Genomic DNA, 24,909 nt, shown 5'->3' with positions numbered 1-24,909 from the left:
TACTTCTAGTCTGTTTCTTTGTTGGCAGGATAAAGCCTTTACTTAAAAAGCATTGCGAATCAACCATTAAATTGCTCCCTCCGTGTTGCCCTTCACATCCAATCAGTAATACATTTCATATCCTAATGACATTAATGTCATGTGTTAAGTCCCCCCACATATTTCCAACAAAACATTTTTTCTTCTTAGCAAAGGTCTGACCTCACCCATTCATTTCATCTACATAATAACCGAGGAGAGGTCTTGACGTGCGTAGTGGTCTATAGCAAGAAGATCTGGGCTGCATCTTCAGAAGACGCATTTTTCGTTACTCCTCTAACCTTAAGGGGGCTTTTTAGCTTTTGGTTAGCTATCCGTTTCTGGAAAACATCTGAATCATTTTTATAACCAAAGCCAGCTGCTGCACAAGTCTATGCGCGCGTGTATGTGTGTGTGTTTGAGAGTGAGTGTGTATTCGTTTGTACGAGGAAGAGGGAGAGAGTGTGAGAGTATCTGTTCGCTTTGCTCTCCAAAAAGGAAGAAAAAAAACTTTGGACGTCTTTTTCCTCCCGAAACTTTTTTTAGGAATGAACGCCGAGACGTGCGTTTCATACTGCGAAATGACATCGATGGATTCATATTATAGCCCATCTGCACCGCAAGGTAGGGATCACCAGGCGAACCCTTTCAGGACATTCCAAGCGAGTGACACCAAATACAGCCCCGCTTTCCTGACCAACAAAGGTCAGGCGTACGGGGAAAAATCTGGGAGCCCGTTCCAGCAGGAATGCCAGTCATTGGATGCCACTGCTGGGGAAGGCACCTTTAACAAATACCACCTCTTCATGCAGAGGTCCTCCTGCAAAACTCCTCCAGACAGCAGCAAACTCCAGCAGGAAAGCAGCGGACACAACGGAGGGCTCATCGCTTGCTATGGTGAGTTGAAAACGAAGCATTTGCAAAAGAAGTCTTGGTGTGCAGAGAATCAACTCAACTTGTCTTGTACTTTCTCGTCTTCAATGCAAAACAACAGCAGTGAACGTTTAGCTTTCGTTACGCAATGACATTCGTGTTTTTATGACTCTGTTAAGACAGGATAATCTGCAAAGCCTTTCAAGAAAAAACTACAATTAGACCAAGTTTTTTTACGTGAGAGGAGGTTATTCATATTGATAATCACATCAGAGTAAAGTCAATCTGTAGGATAATATTTACAAAGCAAATGCAATAGGCTTCACAACTTACTACCAATATAACTGGCTCAGCTCTCACAGTAACACAATTAGGAAGAGGCATAGCCTCCCCGTTATTGCATTTTAACTTTGAGGACCGAATTAAATTATATTTAATGCGATAATCTGAATTACAATCCTTAATACTGGATATGAATCAGACAATTGAATTAACACGTTTCGGAAGGCAAACGCAACTAATTTTATGCGCTTTTTCAAGTTGTCGACGGCACATTAAATAACTCGTTTGTAAGTTTTCTAACCTTTATGGTTGCAAGCTCAAAGCCACAACTATTACAAAAACAACAAACTTCTTGTGCAAACCGGACATTTGTAATAAAATATGGAATATGCCGCGAGGTATGGCACATCCATTAAATCTAAATGTTAATCATAAAATAAAAAACACACCACTTAAATTAGTACAACAGGGTTGCAGTTTAAATAAATAATAACCACCTTTAAGTCATTTCATTTTATTCAAATGTATTAAAAATAGAAAGGAAAAAATATTTATTTCTTGCAATCTGTGAATGAAAATACTGTTCGATTGAAACTAGAAACTGGAAGACAGGTATCAAAAGTTTGTCAGGATTTTCGTTTTTTAACATTCATAACTATATAATAATAATAATAATAATAATAATAATAATAATAATAATCTTATAAAAAAAAATATATAAAAAAACAGGAGGGAAAACGTTTAAAAATATTCCCGGACATAAGGAAACCAAAGAGTCGGTAGCGGTAGCCCATAATGAGGTTGGAAAAATGTTTCAATGTGTTCATGAAAGTCTACTGTAAATGTTTGTTTTAGTTAATGCATTTTTAACAATGCACATATTTTAAACTGACACTAATGTGTTTGAGATTAAACGAATTTTATAGACAAGAAAAATATCAGGTGTGATGTGCGCCTATATATTAAATATATGGTGCATGAGCTGTCTGAAGTGTAAAATAAAGGATCAACATTATATATAACCATTAAAACAAACAATAATTTGTAGAAAAATAAAAGTGGAAATATATTGGCTACAAAAGAGAGAGAGAAAAAAGCGAAATAGGCGGAATAGGTTTATGAACATGTTAGTCAACTCTAACATTATAAAGAATTCTATAATAACAGAAACGAGTCTTCAGATATCATACAATCTCGTGTGATCTAATTAAATAAATAAACAAAGCCTAGAGAATTATAATAGGATTTAACATTTTTAAAGCTCTTAATCTGTGATGGGCCTTAAAACCTTATGTCCTATGACAAGTGAGGGAAAAAGCAACATGCTCTTTAGTGGTCTAAAGATCTTAAAGACAGGCCTACACTGCAAAACTGATCGTTACAACATTGCAAGATTATTGTTTGGCTATTAGTAAAATAAATAAAGAAGATACATTTTAAAAGTAGAATAAAAACAATGACTACTCTTAATATAATTTATTTTATTAATAGCAACACTGTCAGATATATTATCGAATAATGACGTAAGTGTGATCGACATTTTCATAACGACAAAATACAAAAGTGTCATCGGTCTACAGCTGCAGCTTTCGGCTACGCGCTGCATAATAAACGGATGACGCAACGAGATATCGACATACATTAGATTTAATAATGGTCTGTTGTGCAGATGTCGTCAAATAAAAGTCCCATTTCCCAAACTAATCAAAACCTCTCTGACAAGGACAAAAATACCATACCAGCTGATTAACACAACCTTTAAAAGTGATGGCAAAATTAAATATGCAAGGCTGTTGTAAATATTTTACAATAGCTTGCCTTAAAAAAATGTCATGCAATGTCTTGCAGATAGGGCTTAAATCCATATTTAAATGTCATTATCATGACTGCACATTAATAAAATGCCTGGCTATTCATGACACATTGTTAATTTGTAGCTTGTTCAAAGTTAAAGTCTCACCTGGTGATGGTGAGTTCAATCATTATTGACTACTTATGTCATAATCAATAATTGAGTTGCAAACATAGATTTAACAATATTGCCTGTAATATATAGAATGTGTCAGCGGTAAACAGATGGATTTAACTTCAACAGCTCCCTTATAAATAAAGCTTCATGAAAAAAAAAAAAGAAAATAATAATAGAAAACAGTTACAGTGAAACAAAAAAGGAAGTCAGTATATGCAGAGCAGGTATTCTGACCCAAACTGGTAACAACAAACATGTGTCATGTTAAAACTATCCTGCTTTATTCACAACTATAATAAACAGTTGCTGCAAAATATATGTTTATTAGCATCCCGTCTAAAATAAAAGAGAGAGAGAAAAAAGTTCAAATGGATTGTTTTTTTTTTTATATGGCATAATGAATGCATGCTGTAATTGATCTAGAGGTTAGTGAACACTGAGTAACTGGCTGCAATTCAAAACACATTTCATCCATTTATTCATATCTACAAAAATTAATTAGTTCATGACTGTTTGTGTACTATATTTATGGTATTAATATGTTTCCAATGGACATATGCAACCTTTGAATGCTGCCATAAATATTTCTTATGTCGATCATATAATTATTAAAATTCAACTTTGAAGAAAGAAGGTTGGCGGATACAGATAACTACATTTCAAGGCAGCAAATAAATCAGAAGATGTGGTTTTTAAAGACCCTTATAATTATCAAAAAGCAAATCATAACTTAATATCCAGATTTGCATTTAAATTTAAAAGAGCTTATTAAAAGGTGACTCACTCAGCTCTGAACAGACAACATTACAGCACCACAACATACAAAAAAACTATTTTTGGGGCCAAAATTAAAATCGCAAAGGCCCATTTTGTGCATTTTAAATTTATGGCGTGTGATGCATATAAAGGCAAATGACAACCAGTTAGTGAATAAACAAATAAAAGCCCCTGTTTAAACCAGAATACTTAGCCAAAAAGTAATAATACTAATAATTGTGCGAGGCTTATATATGCTGTAGGAGCCGCATGCAGTCACATTTCCCTTGAGCGTGATTATTTTATGCTGAAGAGGGTATGTGGTTTTCAAAACAAGCTTTTGACTAATTCCTCCTTTGTGGTCAGAACCAATAACAAAGGAAAACGACACTCTTAGGAGGGAGCCCTTCATCACCTCTTCACTTTACCAGAGCAATGCATCCCATTAGTGAACACTGGAACTGTCCTTGCACAAAAATGAAATAAAAAAGATTTCTAATCTAGGTCAGATGCAGATAGACAACAAGATCCCTGTTAATCAAGACTAAACCCAAAACCAAAGGGAGTCTATGAAAATGTCAATGGATGACGACTTCAGGCATCCCTGTAAAACAAATATAAAAGCGTCAGTATCATGGCATCTGATTTGGCTTACGATGTCGATGGAAGTAATTGCATAAACTTGTGGTAATATCAACATTAACGGCTCCAATTAAGGACGCACTCACAGCAAGTGCCTGCTTTAGGGGAGGTTGTCATGAATGAGGTATTTAAGCAAGTCAGCATTAATTGTTTAAATTTTCACAAATTTAAGTGGACTGAACATAAAGCAATTAAATTGAAGCAAAAAAAAGCCAAATGTGTTGTTTCAGCTCATTTAAAATAAGTAGCATGTACAAACATGTGTAAGCCATTGATATTTGAGGGTTTAATAGGCTAGATAGTGCTGATTGACTGAAATATTTACAGTGCAATAAGAAAGTTGGCAAATAATCAGTTAATAAATAAAAACGGTGTTATAGACAGTGTTGTGCAAAAGGCAAGATACAAAGATCATGGTTTGTGTTTGGTTATTGGTTCTTTTTCAGTATTATTTTGTCTTATGGTGGTTGTGTGTATTACTATGGCTCATGGTTGTTCAAAATATTATATTTACAATTTAAAGTTTCTCTTTTATTTCGACAACTGCAAAGCAAAACTGACCAAATTAGTTGTTTTGTTGATACTTGCTTAGTGGCCTGTTAATTTTATTTTTTTGTGAATTAAAAAAGTGTAAATAAGTTTTAAGAGCTTTTTTATAATCCTAGTTTGTCTTTGGACGGATTCATTAATTCTCATTGCTTGTAAACCTTTTTTAAAGCACTATCAGTAAATCTAGCAAACTATGTTTTTATGCGCTTCTGAATAACTATATTAGAGGAAGTCGCTCAGCTGCATTTCTTTAATGGGCATTCACAAAGCAGCAAGACTTTTTTCCCTGTTGTTAAACAATACTTAAAAAAAAAAGGATAAAAAAAGATTAAAATGTTGCAAAAATTGACAGAATTATAGTAGAGCTTTTTAATATTTTTCTTTGTCAAACAAACACATCAAAAACAAATTAAACCACTATACATTATGACGCTGAGGATGATTAAAAGTTTGGTTTGCATTACCAAGGTGATCCGCTCTGAAGAATGCATTAAAAGTCTGCATTAAATTAGTTTAACTATGAATTATTACCCTTTATTTGATAAATTTACGTCAGTAATAATTTACAATGTGTGTAGTGCCACAATACAGTAAACTGGAATAACTTGAACAATTATTACTATATACTGTAAATCCAATTAACTTTAAAATATCACTTACATGTACATAATAACAAAAACAATAAAATGTACACGTCATAAGAGATGAAGCCAACAGCATAGTTTCAGTCAATTCAAACAATGAACAAGCAACCAGGCTTACTGCACCATAAAGCTACTAAGGTACTGCAGAACTTTAAGGGAAAAAAGGTATATTCCATTGTCTGTTGATCTAAGAAGAGGTGATAAGGACTTGGGTTTATTTTACATGTTTACTCAAATTTGGCTTAAAAGTTTACATTAGAATCAGTCAGCAGTTTGTTTCAAAGACAAGGTCTCTATTTAAACAGCATAATCGAACCCTAGTAAATTCCCTAGCCAGGGGGGGTTCGGGTTGTTCGAAAGACCCCCCCCCCCTCCCCCCACTGACAAAGTCCAGAATTTGACCCCTATATAAGCTCATTTGTCCCATTTTTGACTGCCATGCCATCATAAATTGTGAAATTTATAGATAGAAGAAGGCTTTAAGACAAATGTAATCTTTAATTATAATTTTAACTAAGTGGCCAAATTCTGACAGAGGAAAGTTGAATGAGCTGGCCAGTTTTTATTTGCCCATGTAGGCTACAGTTTTAATTTTAAAACAAGTTTTACCAGATTCATATTTTGTTTTAAATAACGGATGATAATAAATTTGTACTTAAAAGTAGTTCTCTATTCCTTTTTTAAATGCTAATCTCGTAACAATATTTATAAACTGGACTAACTTACAGTTTAAATGCAAGTTTGTAAATAACTTCATAGTAAAAAAGTATTGTGAGCACTTTGACAAAACTGTAGGAAATATTTTTGGTGTATCAAAAAATTGTGGTTATGATCACCATCCAACAAGCTGATCCAGCAAAGATTAGCTCTTAAAGTGTCTCTAAAATGCATAATTGAATAAAAAAACGAGGCGAATAACTACAAAAAGGTCCACTTTTTCAGAAAAAAACCCCCCACCACTTTCAATAGGCTGCCTAAAGGCCTGTTATGGGTTCTCAACTACCAGTGAATGGCTGATCATTTGATCTTTTTGAAGCAAAATGTCTAGCTTTATTACTTTACTTATTTATTTTAAGTGAAAACAAAAATTATCTTATGCTCTCACCTTCATGTTGATACAAATATATTTCTTTCTTCTGTGTAAGGTAAAAAAAACGGTTTTACAACCAAAAAACTGGTTTCTATTGACTATTTCTAAAAATAACACGGCAGTTTAAAATGACACAAGGGTGAGTAAATTAGAGAATTTTCAAATATCTCTTTAAGCAATAATAAATGTTTCTTAACATTAAAATAATGTAATGCTTGCTTTCATGCCACTGTTTTTTTCTTGTCATTACCTTACAAGACAGTGATTAGTTAGTTTTTTTTACAACATTCCATAGTGCTTGTTAACTACAACATTGCTTTATTATGGTTCCTAATGCCATCCAGGAGATTCCTGATTTTACTGAGGGATTGGGAAACGCTATGTCAACTGCTAAACAAACAAAACAATACAATAAAAAATAAAAGAGTGAACAAGCAGCACATAGAGAACAAGCTGTTCCAACACGTTTCAATTCTGAAACCCTTGTGCCAGAAACCCTCACTGAAAACTGAGATATTTGTGCTCGAGGACGATCCAAAAGCAAAGCCACAGCTGAAATCACCAAAAATAACCAAATTAAAGCACTTACAGAGTGCTTTAATTCCCCATATATTATTTTCAGAAAAACCACCAAATCTGATCTCTCCATAACCATAACTTGTCATAAAGGCACAAACCAAAAGAAGCAGTGTTAAACCAGCAGATTTTTGATCTGGCACTGGTCTTTTTACTTATGGATGGTGCATACAGATTCAAAAAGTATTTGACAGACTTGGGTTAAAGCAATCTTTTTGTGCCGACACTCCAAGAGAGCTGGACGAGCTGTGATTTATCGCGAGAAGCAGCTTAAAGGAAATGCTGTGTTTTCTTGCCCAGCATGTGCTCTTTGCTGCAGCCTGCTGGGATAAATCGTCCTTCAGGACTAGCGGTGTGTTTGGACTTCTCTGCGGATACCTATCAGATTCTCACTACCGGGCTTTTTTTCAGCCAGCACCCACTGAGACGCAACTCTCCCTCTGAAACAACCGCCGTCTTATGCATCATCTTGAATAGAGTCCTACAGTTCCCCAACACAAAAACAAGAAGTGACCCCTAAAACGTAAAGCAACTCAAAGAGGGAGACAGTCCCTGTGGTTTAGTCGGGCTATGTTTAGAATGGAGCCGCTGTTGTCACATCTGCCTTCGAGTATGTGATTTGCTCTGGTTTTGCAAATGGCTGCGTGCGCAGACGTTTACTAATGAGGCTCCTTCTCTACTAATATCTTGTGGTGTCACGCTCACAATCACCAATAAAGGAAAACCGTTCACCGGTTCCATATGCCACCAGCCGGAGCCACTCTTCATATCACAACCTATCAATCTCTCCGTGCCGTGTCCGTCTGTAAGAGCCTGAAATAATTAGATAGCGGAAGGCAAGTTCAGACTGCTGGCCTGGCTTCAGAGCACAACGCTGCCTATTACAATTCAATCCATATTTTAAGCACCAAAAACAAACCTAATTACAGATAGAAATAAAAGCTTAGATGAGCAAACACTCTTCCGCCATTTGCTTTCAGTCATAATAAAGATGAAACCAGGGCCGCCCTACACCTTATTTATGCGTTTTAATTTTTAGGGCTTTGGCGTATTTCATCATTAACCCTTCGTAGAGACCCCAGGTAGCCTAATTTATAGTGTTTCTTTTATTTGCCTGCTGCTGACCCTAACAATCAGATTCAGTAAAAAAGCATAGAGGATGCCCTGCCGCTTTACAGCTAGTTAAATTACACTTTGATGTGTTCTCCCGTTTTCAGCTGGTACTAAATGACTGCCCCTTGTAAAGATCTGACCCTTGCTAACTCATGGGGTCGAGCACAGACATCCTACAAAGCCAGGAACCACTGGCGTCTACAGTCGAGCGCGAGGCACCTTTTTAGTGCGAGTGGGTCTGGAACCACTGTGTGAGCCATTCATGCATATTTTATGAAAATATATAGTGGTGCCCTTTTCTCTTGATTTACGGGTTGTATCGAATGGCGACCTATTTGAAGATATTTTACTCTGGAGTCAGAGGTAAAAGTAGATGCTGTAAAAGAGGTTTACAAGCCCCATTCTTGCTACGCATACAGGTGTGAATCTACTCAGGTTAAAAAGCCAATTAGTCTTTTTCTTGAACCTCACCATCTCCTAACCTACAGCTGAACTTCACGTCCTGCCTGGCAAGTGCCGAGGTGATAAAGCGCTTCACTATGGTACAGAACTGCTGTTATACTTTTCTGCATAAGTAATATTTTTACATTACAAATCCAGACACAATTTCTCTCTTGCATCACTGGAAAAGTAAATCATTGCTTCTTACTCTGTAAGAAATGAAAGTGTAAGTCTTGGAAACAAGTTTATCAAAGCCATTGTCCAGATATCTAAACGGAAAACACACAGATGCAATTATATGTCCACGTGGAAACGATATTCAATAGAAAGGTCTCCCTCACCTGAATCATTTAAAGGTAAACAAGATTACTACTAATAAAAAAAAAGAGGAGAAATAAAGCTGATTTTTGCCAGCTATCCTACCAAAGTTTGGTGGTCAGAAAGTTTCAATACTTTTATGAATAAAGTTCTTACATTTATTTAATGAATCTAGCACAGGTGTGCCCAAACCTTTTCAGGTAAAGGACCAAAAACCAAATTTCAAAGAGAGCTGTTAGCAGAAGGTAAATATACAAAACTATATTACACTAAAGTTGCCCTGGTTTACTTCAAAATTGATTTCAAAATATTTCTAAATAAAAAGAAAACATAACTTTAAATTGTATTAACTAATGCAGTATATGAAGAAATGATAACATATTGCAATAAAAACAAACAATCCCATTTAAAACAGTGGAGTTCCATAGACCTCTTTTCTGTTAACTTGTCCCCCGCCTATTTTTTTATTTTATTTAATTTAATTTTTTAAACTATTATTTTATGTATTATTATTATTTTTTATGTATAACATTAGTGTACATGGGCATAAAAGGAAAGCATATACTGCTGAAAGAGAAAGTGGATATACAGAATTTGTGCTTATATTTGAGTGTATTCAGATGAGTGACTTCTGACATGTACCTGATGTAAGTGTAAAACCATTTGAGAAAATAAAAAAGATAATTAAAAAAAAAAAAAAAAAAAAACAGTGGAGTCCAATGCTGAATACACTAGTCAAGCAGAATCTGCCAGTACAGTATGTACATTTAAACAAAATCTAATTAATTTACACCCTTTAATTGAAACATTTCATTTCAGTTAGCTTTTAACAATAAAACAAACAAACAAAGAACTACATTAAATTTGAATTGACAATCTCGAAACCATCCCTTTCATTCTCTCTGTCTTCTCAGATGAGATGGCGGGCCAAATCAAAAGGTTACCATGGGCCAACTTTGGGCCCTAGTTAGCCCTAGTTTGGGCATCTCTGATCTAGCAAATCAGCATACTCAACCATCAAAATCAATATTGTCATTTTAAGATATGCAAATGCAAAAGAGACACTTTGAACTTCATATTTAACTATTATTTTATGCCATTTTAGTCAAGTTAATGTTGCTTTGTCAAACATAAGACTTCTTCAAAAAAACCTTTAAATATCCTGAATGCATCAGACAATGCTACACATTTCATCATAGAACCTTTTCATTGAATGAAATATTCTTTATAGTGGGAAATGTTTCTTTAGATTACTCAAATGTTTTTCACACTAAGAAAAAGGGCTCTTTTCAGTAACAGTAAATGAAAGGTATTTCTTTCACACTGTAAAACCCCAAAAGTTAAGGTAACTCAAACCGTTTGAGTAAACCAATTGCGAAAACCATTTAAGTCCAAAAACTAATCCTGATGAGTACTGTGAACATAATCCACTTGAGTAAATGAAGCAATTTGAGTACAGTAAAGCCCAATAAATGAAGATAACTTAAATTAACTGAGTACTGTAATCTCCAATAAGTTAAGGTAACTCAAACCATTTGAGGAAACCGATTGCAACAAACAATTTGAGTTAAAAAAAACTAATCTATATGAGTACTGTGAACTTACTCCATTTAAGTTGAAGTAATGAGGTATTTAATTAACTCATTACCTTCAACACTGAGTTCAAAACACTTTTCACATGAGTAGAATTAACTTTCAGTAAATTTTGAGTTAACTACACCCATTTCATTTGATAAAGTTGACTGTTGGGTTTTACAGTGTATGGCACCACCTTAATTTTTTAAAGATGTGCAGCATTAAAATTACAGCATATCCACAACATGGTTATCTATAATAAACACTTGTAAGTTAAACATTTAAAAAGGCAGCTTAAAGCTATAAGTTTAAAAAGGGTCAGTGAATAGTTTGCTTGTTCTGAATTTTGACAAATAGTCAATTTAGGAGATCTTTAAAACTTTTTATTTCTTCAGTGCTGCTAAAATATTGTTCTCTTTTGCATTAAAATTGAGATTTTCCTGAAATCAACTGTGGTTTATGGTTTTCCTAAACCTACAGATGACCTCATGAAATTTCAATATGTCTGACAGCACGGCAAACAGGGTTAAACAGCAGGACCATGTTCGGCTCTGCACTTTTGCTGAAATCTTCAACCTCTACCCCCCTCCGAGCTCTGGTTCAAGACTTTTCTGATTCTGACAGAAATATTCTGCCATAAGATTTCATGCCTAGCAGGCAGGTCAAGTTACTCGCCCATATGGTGGAGATACAGGGGCAGCCAATTCTCTGTTCACCTTGAGCAGCGGAGAGAGCCTGGCTTGAACCCTCGGTGGACTATGAGACTGTCACAATACTCTGGGTCTGCCAAAAGCCATCAGTGACACTGAGCATAAACAAGAGCCTTTGATCGCCAGGCCTTGATTTCAAACAGGCTGTCAGCTTTTTCCATGTGGGGGCAAGAGGCGTGAGGCATCTAAAGGGACAAGCTGAAAATATTTATGTTTGAGTAAATATGCTGCTCCCAACTTGCTTAACAAGATGTGTCAGTCCCGGGCAATGTGGGAGCCATTATACCCCCAGGCCTGGCTCCTATGTCTGTCACTATTGAGTCCATGGTGCCTGGAGAAGGCAATGGGAAACAACTTGGGGGGAAAAAGTATACACAACATGCTTTGTGGTCAAGAACAGGAGCAGTCCCTAAGGTGTACTTATTGACAAAATGTAAAGAATACATGCGCCTAGACCAAATGATAGGGGTTAAAGGAACAATTCACTAAAAAGATCAAAATTCTCTTCATTCACTGTATTCAACAGTGCAACATAAAAGTCATTTTGGGCAATGTGCCACGAAACGAAAGACAGCAAAATATTTAGAAGCTAATGTTCTTAAATATATATATATATATATATATATATATATATATATATATATATATATATATATATATTTATTTATTTATTTATTTATTTATTTATTTTTTGGCAATGGTCACCAAATAGTTACCAAAATAGTTTAGTTAGCAAAGATATATATATATATATATATATATATATATATATATATATATATATATATATATATATATATATATATATATATATATATATATATAAGACGTTAGAAGAGAGATCAAATAGATGAGTTGCCAACAATCATCAAAACGTATCTTGTGTATATGTATGTATGTATATATATATATACATACATGCATTATGTATGTATGTATATATATATATATATATATATATATATATATATATATATATATATATATATATATATATATATATATATATATATATATATATATATATATATATATATACACATATATACACATACATACATACATACACATTTATTTTTTTAATTTTTTTAAATATTTCCCAAATGATGCTTAACAGAGCAAGGAAAATTTTACAGGATGTCTGATAATATTTTTTTTCTGGAGAAAGTCTTATTTGTTTTATTTCAGCTAGAATAAAGGCAGTTTTTAAGTTTTTTAAAATCATTTTAAGGTCAAATTATTAGCCTTGTTAAGCTATATTTTTTCTGATAGTCTACAGCAGTGTTTCACAACCCTGTTCCTGAAAGCACACCAACAGTACACATTTTCAATCTCTCCCTATTCAAATACACCTGAATCAAATCATCAGAACATTAGAAGAGACTTGAAAACCTGAATCGAATGGTTCAGATAAGGGAGACATCCAAAAGATGTACTGTTGGTGTGCCTTCAGGAACAGGGTTGGGAAACACTGGTCTACAGAACAAACCCTCGTTATACAATTACTTGCCTAATTACCCTAACTTGCCTAGTTAACCTAATTAACCTAGTTAAGCCTTTAAATGTCACTTACAGCTGAGCCGCTGTAAGCTGTATAGTAGTGTCTTAAAAAATATCTAGTCAAATATTAACTGTCATCATTGGCAAAGATTAAATAAATCAGTTTTTAGAAATGAGTTAATAAAACTATTGTTTAGAAATGTGTTGAAAAAAAAATCTTCTCTCCGTTAAACAGAAATTGGGGAAATTAGCATAAATGAGCATTTCATACAAACAAATTTAGAGAAAATGTCAGACAGGTGGGGCTTCAAATATTAATCGGAGAAAGAAGTGGGCCCCGAAGTGAAAAAGGTTGAGAACTATACAATAGAATACTATAAGGAAAGTTTTTGATGGCATGTTTGCCGCTGGTACAATACTGAATTAACTCTCTTAAATGTCATTTACTCGCATATTGAATATGTAATCTTTCTTAATTTTATATTTATTTTAATATCATGCATTGTTTACTCATTAAGTGGTAATCTCTTAAAGCCTGCATTTAGTCTTTTTTGATACTAAGCAAAAAGAAGCAGGTAAAAAGGCTACAAGCACATGTCCAGTGGCTCCAGTGTTCTCATTTTATGAAAAAACAAAAAAAATCAAAATGTTTAATTTAAAGCTAATTACTATTACGTATTAAGTAACGCATTATGAAAAGCAATAGTTACAAGGACATTTCAAGCACCCGTAAGAACCCTGCATCTGCAAGGAAGAGATTAAGCCAAAAGTCAAAAAAGCTGCTTCCATTTCATGGAGAATGTTATATATCAAAATAATGTTTTTACCCTAGGCACACACCATCCAAGATTCACAAAGCCACAAAAATGTGTTGCCTTGATCATAGTTGACGTGGTTATTGGCATCTTAAAAGAGCAGAGCATGATGGAGAAGTGAAAGACTGGTGTGCCAACATGTTCTCAAAGAGCTGGAATAAGTAAATGGGCATTTCAATTGTTCAGTTACGGTCATTGACTTAGTGGTAATCCGAGGATGTCATCTGGTTTAGGCTTGTGCATTTAGAGAACAGAAAAATTAATTGGTCCTCAATTTTTCTACAGCTGTGCTTGAGGTCACTGAACAACCTGTATCAAGAATGTTGAGATGGTCAGTGTGGTATTTGACCTGCCTATTGTCCACTGTGATTGAAAGGTTAGCTAAAAAGAGATGATGAAGAACATTGCATTTTATCCAAAGCAAAATAGACAGAAAAAAATGTGATGTAAAACACATCGTCATGCTGATGGTGCTTAAAATTTTTTTTAACCTCGAGTAAAAAAAAAAGCACAACTGTTACTAATATGTTTACTACTAATAAGATACCAACAAAGGAGTAATTCACGTAATTTTTTTAAAAATAAATAAATAAATAAATAAATAAATATATATATATATATATATATATATATATATATATATATATACACAGTTGAAGTATTAGCCCCCCTGAATTAGCCCCCTTGTTTATTTTTTCCCCAATTTCTGTTAAATTGAGAGAAGATTTTTTTCAACACATTTCTAAACATAATAGTTTTAATAACTTAACTTTAATAACTGATTTATTTTATCTTTGCCGTAAAGACAACTTAATTATTTTATGTTCAATCAACTTTTGTTAACTTAATTCTTTCATGCTGTCCCAACACAACTCGATTATGTTGAACCCAGCATTTTTTTACAGTGTACTGACCTAATTCTTAAACCTTAACACTGTTGAAAAACTCTAGCCATAGAGGATTTAAACATTGCCATCTAAACAGCTAAAATCTTAAGCTTGCTTTGAAAATCATGCTGTTTGTTTTTATTAAGTCATTTAATGGGTTTACAAGTCCTGATCACAACACAAATCCAAAACATTTTAAACAGCTTGTGGTTGTTATAGTTGAAAAAAAGGTGCTGTTTTCCATTTTGGTTTTTTGTTGTCTCCTTTTGCACTCATCTGTAAATTAACAGCCTTATTACACAATATGTGACCCTAAAACCCAAAACTAGTTATAACCGGTGTAAATTTTTGGGAAATTGAGACATATGCATAATTTGAAAGTCTAAAAAGCTTTCCATTGATATATGTACTGTTATAATAGGACAATATTTGGCTGAGATACAGCTATTTGAAAGTCTGGAATCTGAGGGTTAATAAATAAATAAATAAATATAAGTAATGAGAAAACTGCCTATAAAGCTGTCTGAATTAAGTTGTTAGCAATGCATAGAACCACTCAAATATTGTGTTTTGATACATTTATGGTTGGAATTTGACAAAATAGCTTCAAGAAACATGATCTTTACGTAATATTTTAATGATTTGTGGCATAAAAGAAAGATTGATCAAATTGACCCATACAGTACAACAGCCAAAAATATACCCTTGCAAAATAAGGTTTGTGGTCCATAGTCAAATATTAGATAGTTAAATCTGATACTTGGCACAGGAAAGTGGACAAAAGGATGGATTAAGGTGTAAACGGGAATGTGTCTTCCTTCTCTATTTGTGATCTGATCTAAACAATATGTCTAAACAGGGTCTAAGATACTAATATGCACCCAGTTAGAAAAATCTAAAATAAAAAATAAGTGCTTCATAGGTAATGGCTTATTAAAGGACTGTTGGCATTTTTTTTTTTACAATTTTGCTAACAGCATATCCAGGACCACCTCCGCCCCTGTACATTACCCAACATGGTTCTGTAAGGAGCTCTATGGTGCTGATAAAAGCATGTGTTCCAGTAGCATTTACCCATCTGTCTGAAGGCTCAAACCTGAGAAGGCTTTAATCAAGTCTCACATTGGAAAAAGAACACAACTCAACACTGCATCCCCTAAAATAACTTTCCATCACCGAGCGCTGAGCTAAGACAGACATAAAGCTCAGGGTCGCCACTGGAACGCTCCCAAGGGAACTCTAATCCAGCTTTACACCCTATTCCTCCTTAAAGCCAAGTGAGTGGAACAAGGTGAAACAGCCCAAAGTTTGCCAGTGCAGCCATCATTATGATTTGAGCGAGCAAGTCATTCTTACTATAGCTCTTCCACAGCATACAGACAGGTAATGAGCACCGAGAGGAAGCTGGAGGAATTACCTAATGTACTGGAATCCTCACTTTCATTGATCTGACTTGAATTTATGACCGGCACGCTGACTGGGGTTTCACAGCTGAGCCGCTGTGTGTTTCCAGTGGCTTGACGCAGAAAATTACCACTCTAGAGTCTTGTCGCTGGGCAAGTGCAGCCCCATTACGAGCCAAGCTCCATTTTGCACCCTTGCCGCAGACTGTGCATATGTTTGAGGCCATGCTCATCAAGCAAGGCTGCAACATTCGGACTGTGCTCAGGCGGGAAACCTGTAATTTTCTATCAGTCTGCAATTACAGCCACGGTGTCTGTTTCACATGAGCAGCTGATTTATGAGCTGAGACTGGCAGTCGTTACTGCGGCATGTCTGACACCAGGCCTTACAGACTCTCTCACTCCGTAAACTCACTGCAGACCCAATGAAGTATAATCAAAATATTATGATTGAAGAAAGCATATTTTTATGAAGTACAATTAAAATTGGAGTAGAGGGGACAGCACACAGAAGGGTTGTGTTAATTGCAGTGGTGAAAAGTAACAAATTACAAATACTCAAACTACTGTAATTGAGTAGTTTTTCTTCAGGAATGGTCATTTATGAAGTAGTTTTATAAATGTGTACTTTTACTTTCCCTTGAGCACATTTTTAGTGCTGTGTGTGTACTTTTACTCCACTATTTTCTTCAACCTGTAGTTGCTACTTTATTTTTTATTGTTGATAGGGCCGAGTATAAAAATCATTCCTGTGACTCCTGTTTAATCTAATCGCACATAGAAAGTAAATCACACCATATTGAACAACCTCAAGACATGGACGCTTTATAAATGCAGCAAACCATTTGAAAGCATTCATATTGTCCAAGAAGATGTCCAAAATCTTTACACACAATGACCCAGAGATGGTTTAGACTGCTTGTCACTGCTGAGAAGATGAAGGATGCCTTCTGTATGATGACTGAAATACCAAATAGTCTTAACCAAGAAATAAATGCACTACAGAACGTTACGTTTTCAAACACATGCACAAATTGCATATAAATGTTTCAAACTTTCACAGCGTAATACTTACTACTCTTGAGTACTATTAAAAGGGCTACTTTTTTGCACTACATTTTTGGGTAAGTAATGGTACTTTTACTTGATTATGATTTTTTTTATACATCTTCAACCGCTGGTTAATTGTGGAAAAAAATGGTTACCTTACAATACCTTACAATAAATAACAATTACACAGTATTTATTAATGTAGCTTTTATTTATTTTACATTTTAGATGCTTGATATTTAATTGTTACCTAATCGTCAATTATTACAAACAAACATTTATAATGATGAATATTATGTTAATAAAGTAACTAATTTCGATCAATAAATGCTGTAGGAATTGTGTATTGTATATTGTAATTGTTTATTTTATTTACATATCGTTATTTATTTGTATATCGTTAACTACCTATTTTAATTTCAAGATATTAGTGTGAAAACATATTGGAATCCAACTGGAATTTGGAATTTTTTTATTTAAATTATTGGTGAAATAATGGGTAACACTTTATTTTGATGGTCTATTTGAGTATTAGTAGATTGTCTGCTTAATTTCTGTTGATACAGACATTCAGCTGACTATAAGAAACTTTGCAATTACTTACACTTACACTAACCCCAACCTAACAGTCTACTTATAATCTAACAATAATTAATTGGCATGTAGATGCAATGTAACTTAAATTCAACAAACAAACCATCAAAATAAAGTGTGACCAAATAATGTTTCAATTTCATTCATTTAAACAGACACTTATTTAAAAAATCCAGACTTGTTTCAAACAGTGTGAAGAGATCATGCAGATTTTCAAAAATGATTTATTTGCTAATAGTTTTGTAAATCCTTATAGTTTGAAGGTAGTCTAGATGTCATCATCAGTATATGCTAAATAAATGCCTCATTCATTAAATACTATTTTATTTATTTGTATCCTTTTTGTTGTAAATGTGCCTGAATTGTTTTGTGTACATAAAATATTGCTATACTGAATTACACATTGTCTGCTGCAAATTGTGATTTTAACAAATGCTCGGGAAAATAAATGTAATTTATTTCTAATGTACAAGAAACACTTTTACTGTTTAACAACAAAGCCACGTTAACACTGCACTTTTAGACTCCCATTCATACGCATGCGAATCTGGCAAATTGGAAATGCAAGCTCGTGTAGCAAGTTTCGCAGTTCATTGCATTGCAAAGTTCAAGCTAGGTATCATGTAATTGCATGAGACCAATCGAAGATCAAAACATTACTTTCCTTTACAAAATTTTTATCAATCACTCACTTTTTTTAATGTCTAATCCCGTCCTTTTTCGCAGCGCCATAGAACAGAATTTTGCATGCTCAATCTCTAGTGCAGATGTGCCTGTACTTTTTCTTATAAAGGGCCAAAAAACCAATCTGATTGAGGGCTGTGGGCCGAAGGTAAATATACCAAACACAAAAGTTTCTATGAGTAATTTCCTAATTTATTTCCTAATTTTACAACTATTGCAGTGTATATGAAAAAAGTATAATGAATTTATTAAAGTAAAAACATAAACAATGTTATCAATGACACAATGGAGTTCAATGCTGAATACACTAAGCTGCCACCTGCCTTTGCCTTGATTTGCTCGCCGATGTCTTGTGCATTGCCCTCTATATCAGTTGCGTGACAGTATTTACTTAAAAAAAATCTGATTCATTTACAAAACAAACAAACAATAGGTAATATTCAATTCAAAACGACTATCTTTGTCAAAGATGTTCACTCCAACCACCTCCCCATCATTCTCCCTCTCCTTAAATGGGATGGTGGGCCAAATCAAAAGGTTAGAACAGGCCAACTTTAGCCCGCGGGCCACAGTTTGGGCGTCTCTGCTCAAGTGTGATCAGGGCATAACTCACTTTACTTTTTACACCTTTACTGTTTTGATGCTTAGCAATCATCAGAACCTATAAAATCACTAAATTAATACCAAAAATAAAATGTTGGCTTAAGTAGCTTGAGATTGTCACCACCGTGCCACATATACAATTATTTTCATAATTCTCCATTTTCAAGTAATTGACATTCTCTGCTTCTTCTCCGGTCTGCAGGTAAAGACAGCACAGGGTTGACAGATTCCGAGTTGCCCCAAAACAGTGATCCAGCAGGGATGGATGGCAGCTACCTCAGCGTAAAGGATTCAGGAGTGAAGAGCCCGCAGCAGGCAAACTCAGAACTGGCCTCTCCACTGGACAAAGCTGAAGGAGAGAGCAACAAGGGCAAGAAAAGACGCAACCGTACCACCTTCACAAGCTATCAGCTGGAGGAGCTGGAGAAGGTCTTTCAGAAAACACACTATCCTGATGTCTACGCCCGGGAACAACTTGCACTGAGGACTGACCTGACAGAAGCCCGAGTACAGGTATGAACCCCCTTAAGCTACACATTTCAATTTCATGTTTCAAATAAGTCTGCGTGAAAAATGTTGCTAGCACAAGTCTTAAGGTGAACAATGAATCCTTGCAAGCTAATTCAGTTACCAAAGTTTGCTTTGATAATCTTCATTCAAAGTCTGACCAATTGCTTCAGTGTTTGGCGTGGTGGTCCTTCTCTGTTGATGTCAGTTTGGCAGTTTCAACCACAATATACTTAAGCCCACCCCTCCCCTACTCAAATTTCAGTTTCATTTGGAAGTACATAAACATACTGAAATAAAACTCTTAGTAACTTCCAGTTCATCCGCCTTTAACTGTGAGGCTGAATAAACATCAGACTATTTCAGTCCATTTGAAGTGTCAGTCTTATCACAACAGATCATAAAAGTTAAAAAAGCTTTCAGATTAAATATGTGCAGAATTTTCCTTTATTTTTATTTTTTTAAATCCTCTACTCGAGAGTCTAGCTGTATTAAACTTAGGCTATGTCTGGAAAACCAGAACCTTTTTTGTGACCCGCACCCCTACATTTGCATATAATCCCTCCAACACGACTGCTGCATTCCTGCACCGACAGACAGACCGGGAGATCCCTTTACCCGACCCCAAATGTGCGCTTTACTTAGAAGCCCTGGATTTACACTGTTTGTCTTTCATTAATGTCCCACTCAGGAAAGAATGTGTCCCTCCCTGCTCTCAAGGGTAGGTGAGAAAACCTGGCCTGAAGCTTCTTTATATGGCGAGGGTTTACTTATGACCTACATCCAAGTACATGACTCTAGAATGATGGGTAAAGAACCACAATGGTTCCGGTGGTTATGAACACCATCAAACCTTTTTGTAACTCTACTTTGGGGGAGGCACAGAGCGTTACTCTAAAGATAGGAATATATATTTGTAAAGCTAGAAAAAGTTTTATTAATTATCCATTTTGGTGAAAAGAAAGCTTAGTTGCAGGTGCTCTAACATTGTGCAGTGATGTATTTGTTCAAGCAACTGAAGGTAAAGTCTGGCTTGAGTAATTTGCTGAATTCACCCCCTTTTTCCCCATTGCTTCTCTTCTCTCCAGGCTTTTTAAAAGCAAAAAGAAGCCTAAATAACAACAATGATAAAATAAGAACTCTATGAAGAAACAATATTTACAAACGGACTTAACTACGTATTCAGTCATGTAAATTGTATAGACTGTATAGTCTAAACTGTATAGACAATATTTTTCTACTCTTCAAATGATCTGATAATCTTAATATATTTATGTTTGGAAAATGATTCTAATAGTTTTGGATTTTTCATTAGTTTTATCGTTTTTATTTCATTTTGACTTTGTTTTCAAATTCAGTTAGTTTTAATTAGTTTTTAGAGGTAGATTTACAAGTTTCTATTTTTCGAAATTGCTTAGTTTTAGTTTAGTTTTCAGTTTTTTGTTAGTTGTTTTTTTGTAAATTAAGATATTTGTTAGGTGCAAGATTCAAAATCATCAAAATAAACATTGTATAATAAAACTCAACCAAAGATGACACAAGAACACTACCATCTACAACGACCATCTATCTATCCTCAAACTCAAATAATTACATTAGAAACATAGTAATTTTTAGTCTTTGCTGGAGGAGTACTTCCAGTGATCTGGTCAACGGCATCAGGATTACAGAGTCTGAGGTGCCGTATGGGTCAAATCCCAGGCAGCGTGAAATAAATAAATTTATTTCTGAAAGGCTTACAGTAGGCTTATGTATTTTTTTTTTTTTTTTTTTTTTTTTTTTCAAATTCAGTTTTTTCAAATTCACTTTAATTAGTTTTTAGAAGTAGATTTACTAGTTTTTATTACTAACATTTTTTTTTAACTGCTTAGTTTTAGTTTTTTTATGGACCCTTTTCACAAGACTGCTATGTTGCGTTTCACGGTCATCATAATCTTAAACCCTTAAAAGTTTTTAATATTTAATTTTTTTTTTTTTTAAATGTATGAACATTTATATGCATTTATAAATGTAGTGCATCATATTTGCGTCAAATTACAAAAAGCGAATTATCTCTTATGCGAGGTGTTTCTAATGCAGCGTCTATGGGGCTGAGAGTAAATTTGACATTATTCTCTGTCAATATTATTCTCGTCATCAGTCTCACACATTTTTTTCCCTTTTTCTAAAAGTCTTGATAACACCAGCGTGGAGTTTTTCTTTTATAATTTCAGCAAATAGGGTTGTAAAAAATTATTTGTTTTACTCTCTCATTCACTACACTCTAAGTTTACCCAGCTATGATGCCTTCCACTACTGTGAAACCCAGAAACATGAAAAGGGTCTATTATTTTCGGAATTAGTTTTAGTTTTGTTGTTTTTGTGTAATATAGTATATTTGTTAGGTGCAAGATTCAAAATCATCAGAATAAATACTATATAATAAAAACTCAACCAAAGATAGGCTACTTTTTTGACACAAGAACACTACCATCTAACACTACCATCTACTTATCCTTAAACTTAAATAATGACAGTAATTCTAAGCTCTTTGCTGGAGGAGAACCAGCTTGATCTGGCCAATGGCATCAGGATAACAGACTCTGAGGTGTCGTACGGGTCAAACATCTGGCAGCACGAAATAAATAGATTTAGAAGCATACAATAGGCTTATGTATATACATGTAAATACATTTACAAAGACAAAAACGTAGGGCGTTTCTGTTAGAATTTTTGTTTGTTTCAGTTAGTTTTGTATGTACACAACATCGTTTCAGTTAGTTCTAGTTTTTCAAAAAACAACTCTCATTTTTATTTTTATTTCAGTTAATGAAAATTATTTTCAATTCCAGTTTTCTTTTTTTTGTTCGTCTTTCTTAACTGTAATAACCTTGGTTTGGACACAACTTGTAGTAGCAATAAACTTGTTACAATGTTAGGATTGTCTAATAACTAAGACTAACTAGCTGTTAATTAAGTAGTAATCAGTCTTATTTTTCAGACTCTGAATAGACCGTTTACCACCTACTATATTATGCAACTGAAATGATAAAGTTATGTGAAAATTTTTAAAAAGACCATCAATGATCAGGACACCACAAAAACAACTGATTCTCTAATTACGTAAAAATATAAATGAATCCAGAAGAAAAGAAAAAAGCTGAATGATTTTGAAGTAGAAGAGGTGAGATTGAGTGACAGCAGAGGCAGACCATCAATCCTCAAAGCTACTCTGGACTTCAAAGTTTCTCTTTCCCCCTTTTTTCCACCAGGTTCAGCTCAGTGTTTCTGTTCTCTCTCCCCTGGTGCTGGAACATAAATAAAGTTCCATAATAAGCCTCTGAGCTGTTTTAGCTGTCAACATCTTTACCAATTACGGTGTTACTTATGTGCATGAACAACATACAAAAGATTTAAAAAGAACTTTTCAAATATGTTTCATACAGGTGCTGCTTAAAATTTGTCAACTTGTTAATACTGGCAGACTTGAGATGAATCAGAAGAAACTAATAAAAGGAAAGAAAACAGGATTTAGATACCATAATGTGAGCCTCTTTTAAGATTAAATAACTTCATCTATAGTGTCTCTTCTTGTCAATCAGGTACAGAAGTGAACGTTTGGTTCATGCATATACAACACAACTCAGCATTGGTTCATCAGAGAGTAGCAAAAGAATTTCCACCACTCGTCTACAAGAGTCTACCCAGTTAGAGAGTCAGATATGGAAATCCAGGGGCTTAAGAGTCAGGAAATTAAACACAAAATGAAAACAAACTCCATTTTGAACTTTCTTCTCATTCTCTCAACTTCCACGCATAGATTTATGAGAGGAAGACAGTCTGGGAAAAAGGTAGATATAAAAACAGCAATAAAAAAATGCTAGAGCATCCAATGCATATTAAATAGACGGCATCTGTATCAACATCATTGCTTCAAAACAAAAGGATGCTAGTGGAAAGCCACCAAGAGTGATACTCGTTGAAAAAAAAAGTGAAATTCAGAAAGCAAATGTTCCCTTTTTTACTCCAGGCAGTTAGTTAAGCTCTACAAACATATGATGTGGAGCCAAAAGGATGTTGATGTCCACCGGCGCATTATGTGCGAGCAGAGCTGAGGTGCTATCAGGTTACACTGAGAGATAGGCTGACATCTCGCTGGCAACGAATGCAAAAGCCACAAACTGATTGACCAAAGAGCCATCCCAAGATCCAAGTTCAAGCTCCGTGACGAATTCAGATTGCAAGACAAAAGAAAGTCTCCGTTTGAAAAAAAAAAAAAAGAACTTTCCACTCCACAAATCAATAAACAGATAGTTCTAAACAGAGAAGAGCCAGGATTAAAAGAATGGAATTTTGGCAACTCTTCAGACTGCAAGCCATGAGAAATCACTTTGTGTAATTTGTTCTCTAATTCCCAGGTCTCTAAATAACAACCATCTATTCAAAGAAACAATGCATTGTTTTACTATAGAAAAGCAGAAAATAGAAAGAATGCAAATGCAGATACAATCCAATTCAGACAATTTATAAAAGGGATGGTTCACCCAAAAAAAATAATTATGTCAATATTCATTCTCATGTCATTCAAACTTATGAGTGTTTAATATTTTGAAAGATGTTCAGTCTCTTTTTTGGGGACCAAAACAATATTGGAACCCAGTGCCTTTCATTGTATTATTAATATGTATTCATATGAGCTTAGCACCAAAAAGGAAAATCATGCAGAGGCACGTTTTCCAAACAACGACACATCTCGTGGCTAAACTGTCATAGTACGATGCATTGTTTGGGAAAAAAGGGATGTAGTTGCGAGTGTTTCCTAAAAACCCCTAGTTTCTCTGTCGCAGATCCATCGTTTGAACCATGTTAGTTATACTGTAAAACGCCCATAATGATGCTCTAAACGGGGTAGTAACAACTTCTTTAGAGAATAAAAAAACATAATTTCTTTGAGCAAATTATATTGCTTTACACGTGGCTATTTATTAAGAAATGAAATTTAATATTTATTTTTTATTTGGAAATGAAAAAAATCTTACTTTAATAATAATATTAATGATGATGATTATTATGATGATGATGATGATGATGATGATGATGATTATTATTATTATTATTAAGTAGGATATTGTTTATTTATTTTTTATTTATTATAAATGTCTACTTTTACAATTTGACACATGCAAACCACTGCAGAAATGTTCTAACCAACAGACCCATGTCAAATACAGTACAGATACTTAATAAATAATCTAATATAGATTAAAAGCAATAACGTATGCTATGATTTTTGTTTTCACAAGCTTTGGAGACGTAACATAAATTCTGCTT

At 34.3% G+C, this 24,909-nt stretch overlaps 1 protein-coding gene across 1 annotated transcript in view; it reads left to right on the top strand.

Moving 5' to 3' along the window:
• Window positions 1-219: 219 nt before the first annotated feature.
• alx4a (ALX homeobox 4a) overlaps window positions 220-24,909 on the top strand; it is a 31,634-nt gene continuing 6,944 nt past the window's right edge. The window contains exons 1-2 of the mRNA XM_056461425.1: window positions 220-915; window positions 19,295-19,605. Coding sequence (XP_056317400.1) covers window positions 567-915; window positions 19,295-19,605 — 660 coding nt within the window. The 5' untranslated portion in view covers window positions 220-566. The remainder of the gene's footprint in view (window positions 916-19,294; window positions 19,606-24,909) is intronic.

This window comes from Danio aesculapii, chromosome 7 (genome assembly GCF_903798145.1).
Source record: "Danio aesculapii chromosome 7, fDanAes4.1, whole genome shotgun sequence".
In the NCBI taxonomy this organism is placed as follows: Eukaryota; Metazoa; Chordata; class Actinopteri; order Cypriniformes; family Danionidae; genus Danio; species Danio aesculapii.
Note: the sequence above shows the minus strand (reverse complement) of the source record. Positions and strands in the feature narration are given on the sequence as shown.